The sequence below is a fragment of the Gekko japonicus genome, unplaced genomic scaffold, assembly GCF_001447785.1.
Source record: "Gekko japonicus isolate JY-2015 unplaced genomic scaffold, Gekko_japonicus_V1.1 scaffold5642, whole genome shotgun sequence".
In the NCBI taxonomy this organism is placed as follows: Eukaryota; Metazoa; Chordata; class Lepidosauria; order Squamata; family Gekkonidae; genus Gekko; species Gekko japonicus.
The window spans coordinates 17857-18844 of NW_015172725.1; the positions used below are offsets into that span (position 1 = coordinate 17857).

Genomic DNA, 988 nt, shown 5'->3' on the forward strand with positions numbered 1-988 from the left:
GCCATTGGCCTGATCCAGCATTGGCTTCTCTTATGTTCTTAAGAGCAGAGGTCCATCAGTGGCTATTAGCCACAAGGTATAGAGAGGAGCTCTCGGTCTGGGGCAAGGGATGCTCTGTATTCCTGGTGCTTGGGGGGGGGGAACAGTGGGAGGGTTTCTGGTGTTCTGGCCCTGCCGGGGGACCTCCTGATGGCACCTGAGCTTTGGCCACTGTGGGGCGCAGAGTGCTGGACTGGAGGGGCCACTAGACTGATCCAAGATGGCTTCTCTCATGCTCTTATGTCCTCACCGCAGAGCGTGGGCGACCGCCACTGCAGCACCAGCCCGGCACGGCGGCACTGAGCAGCATAGGCTTCCAAGGCTTCACAGAGGCAATCGTCGCCACCGGCAGTCCCGCAGGCGCACAGGTCGTAGACGCAGGAGGCGAAGAACGGCTCCGGAGGGATGGCGGCGTGGCAGCGCTCGAAGGGCGGCGACTTCAGCGCCTTGCAACGGGCGTTGGCTTCTTTGCGGGAGCGGTAGCCGGTCTCTTTGCAGGGGTCCACGTCCTGCCCGTCGGCGCAGCCGCCGTGCTCCGTGGCGTTCTCGCTGACCACCTGTGCCAAAGAAACAACATGTGGCGGCTGCCTCCGCAGGGGTGAGGTCGTGCCGCTCCTCCACAACTGGAGCAGTCCGGAGGATGAGGGCAAGTTATGGGAAAACGCTCCGAGGGGGCCACCACGTGAGGACCAAGCGCGAAGAGGCTCCCAGGTTGCACAGTAAGCTACGGCTGGGGAAGGAGGGTCTCTGCACAGCAAAAGCAGCCGAGCATCTGCAACTGAAATGCTTTAGGCTGGTCCTGCATTGTGCAGGGGGTTGGACCAGGTGGCCTCTATGGCCCCTCCCAGCTCTATGATTCTATGGGGTTAGAATCATAGAGTTGGAAGGGACCTCCAGGGGTCACCTAGTCCAACCCCCTGCACAAGGCAGGAAATTCACAAATACCTCC

At 61.2% G+C, this 988-nt stretch overlaps 1 protein-coding gene across 1 annotated transcript in view; it reads right to left on the reverse strand.

Annotated features, from left to right (window-relative positions):
• LOC107119351 (kielin/chordin-like protein) overlaps positions 1-988 on the reverse strand; it is a 6266-nt gene that overhangs the window by 1525 nt on the left and 3753 nt on the right. Inside the window, exon 3 of the mRNA XM_015421816.1 lies at positions 290-596. Within this exon, the coding sequence (XP_015277302.1) occupies positions 290-596 (307 nt within the window). The remainder of the gene's footprint in view (positions 1-289; positions 597-988) is intronic.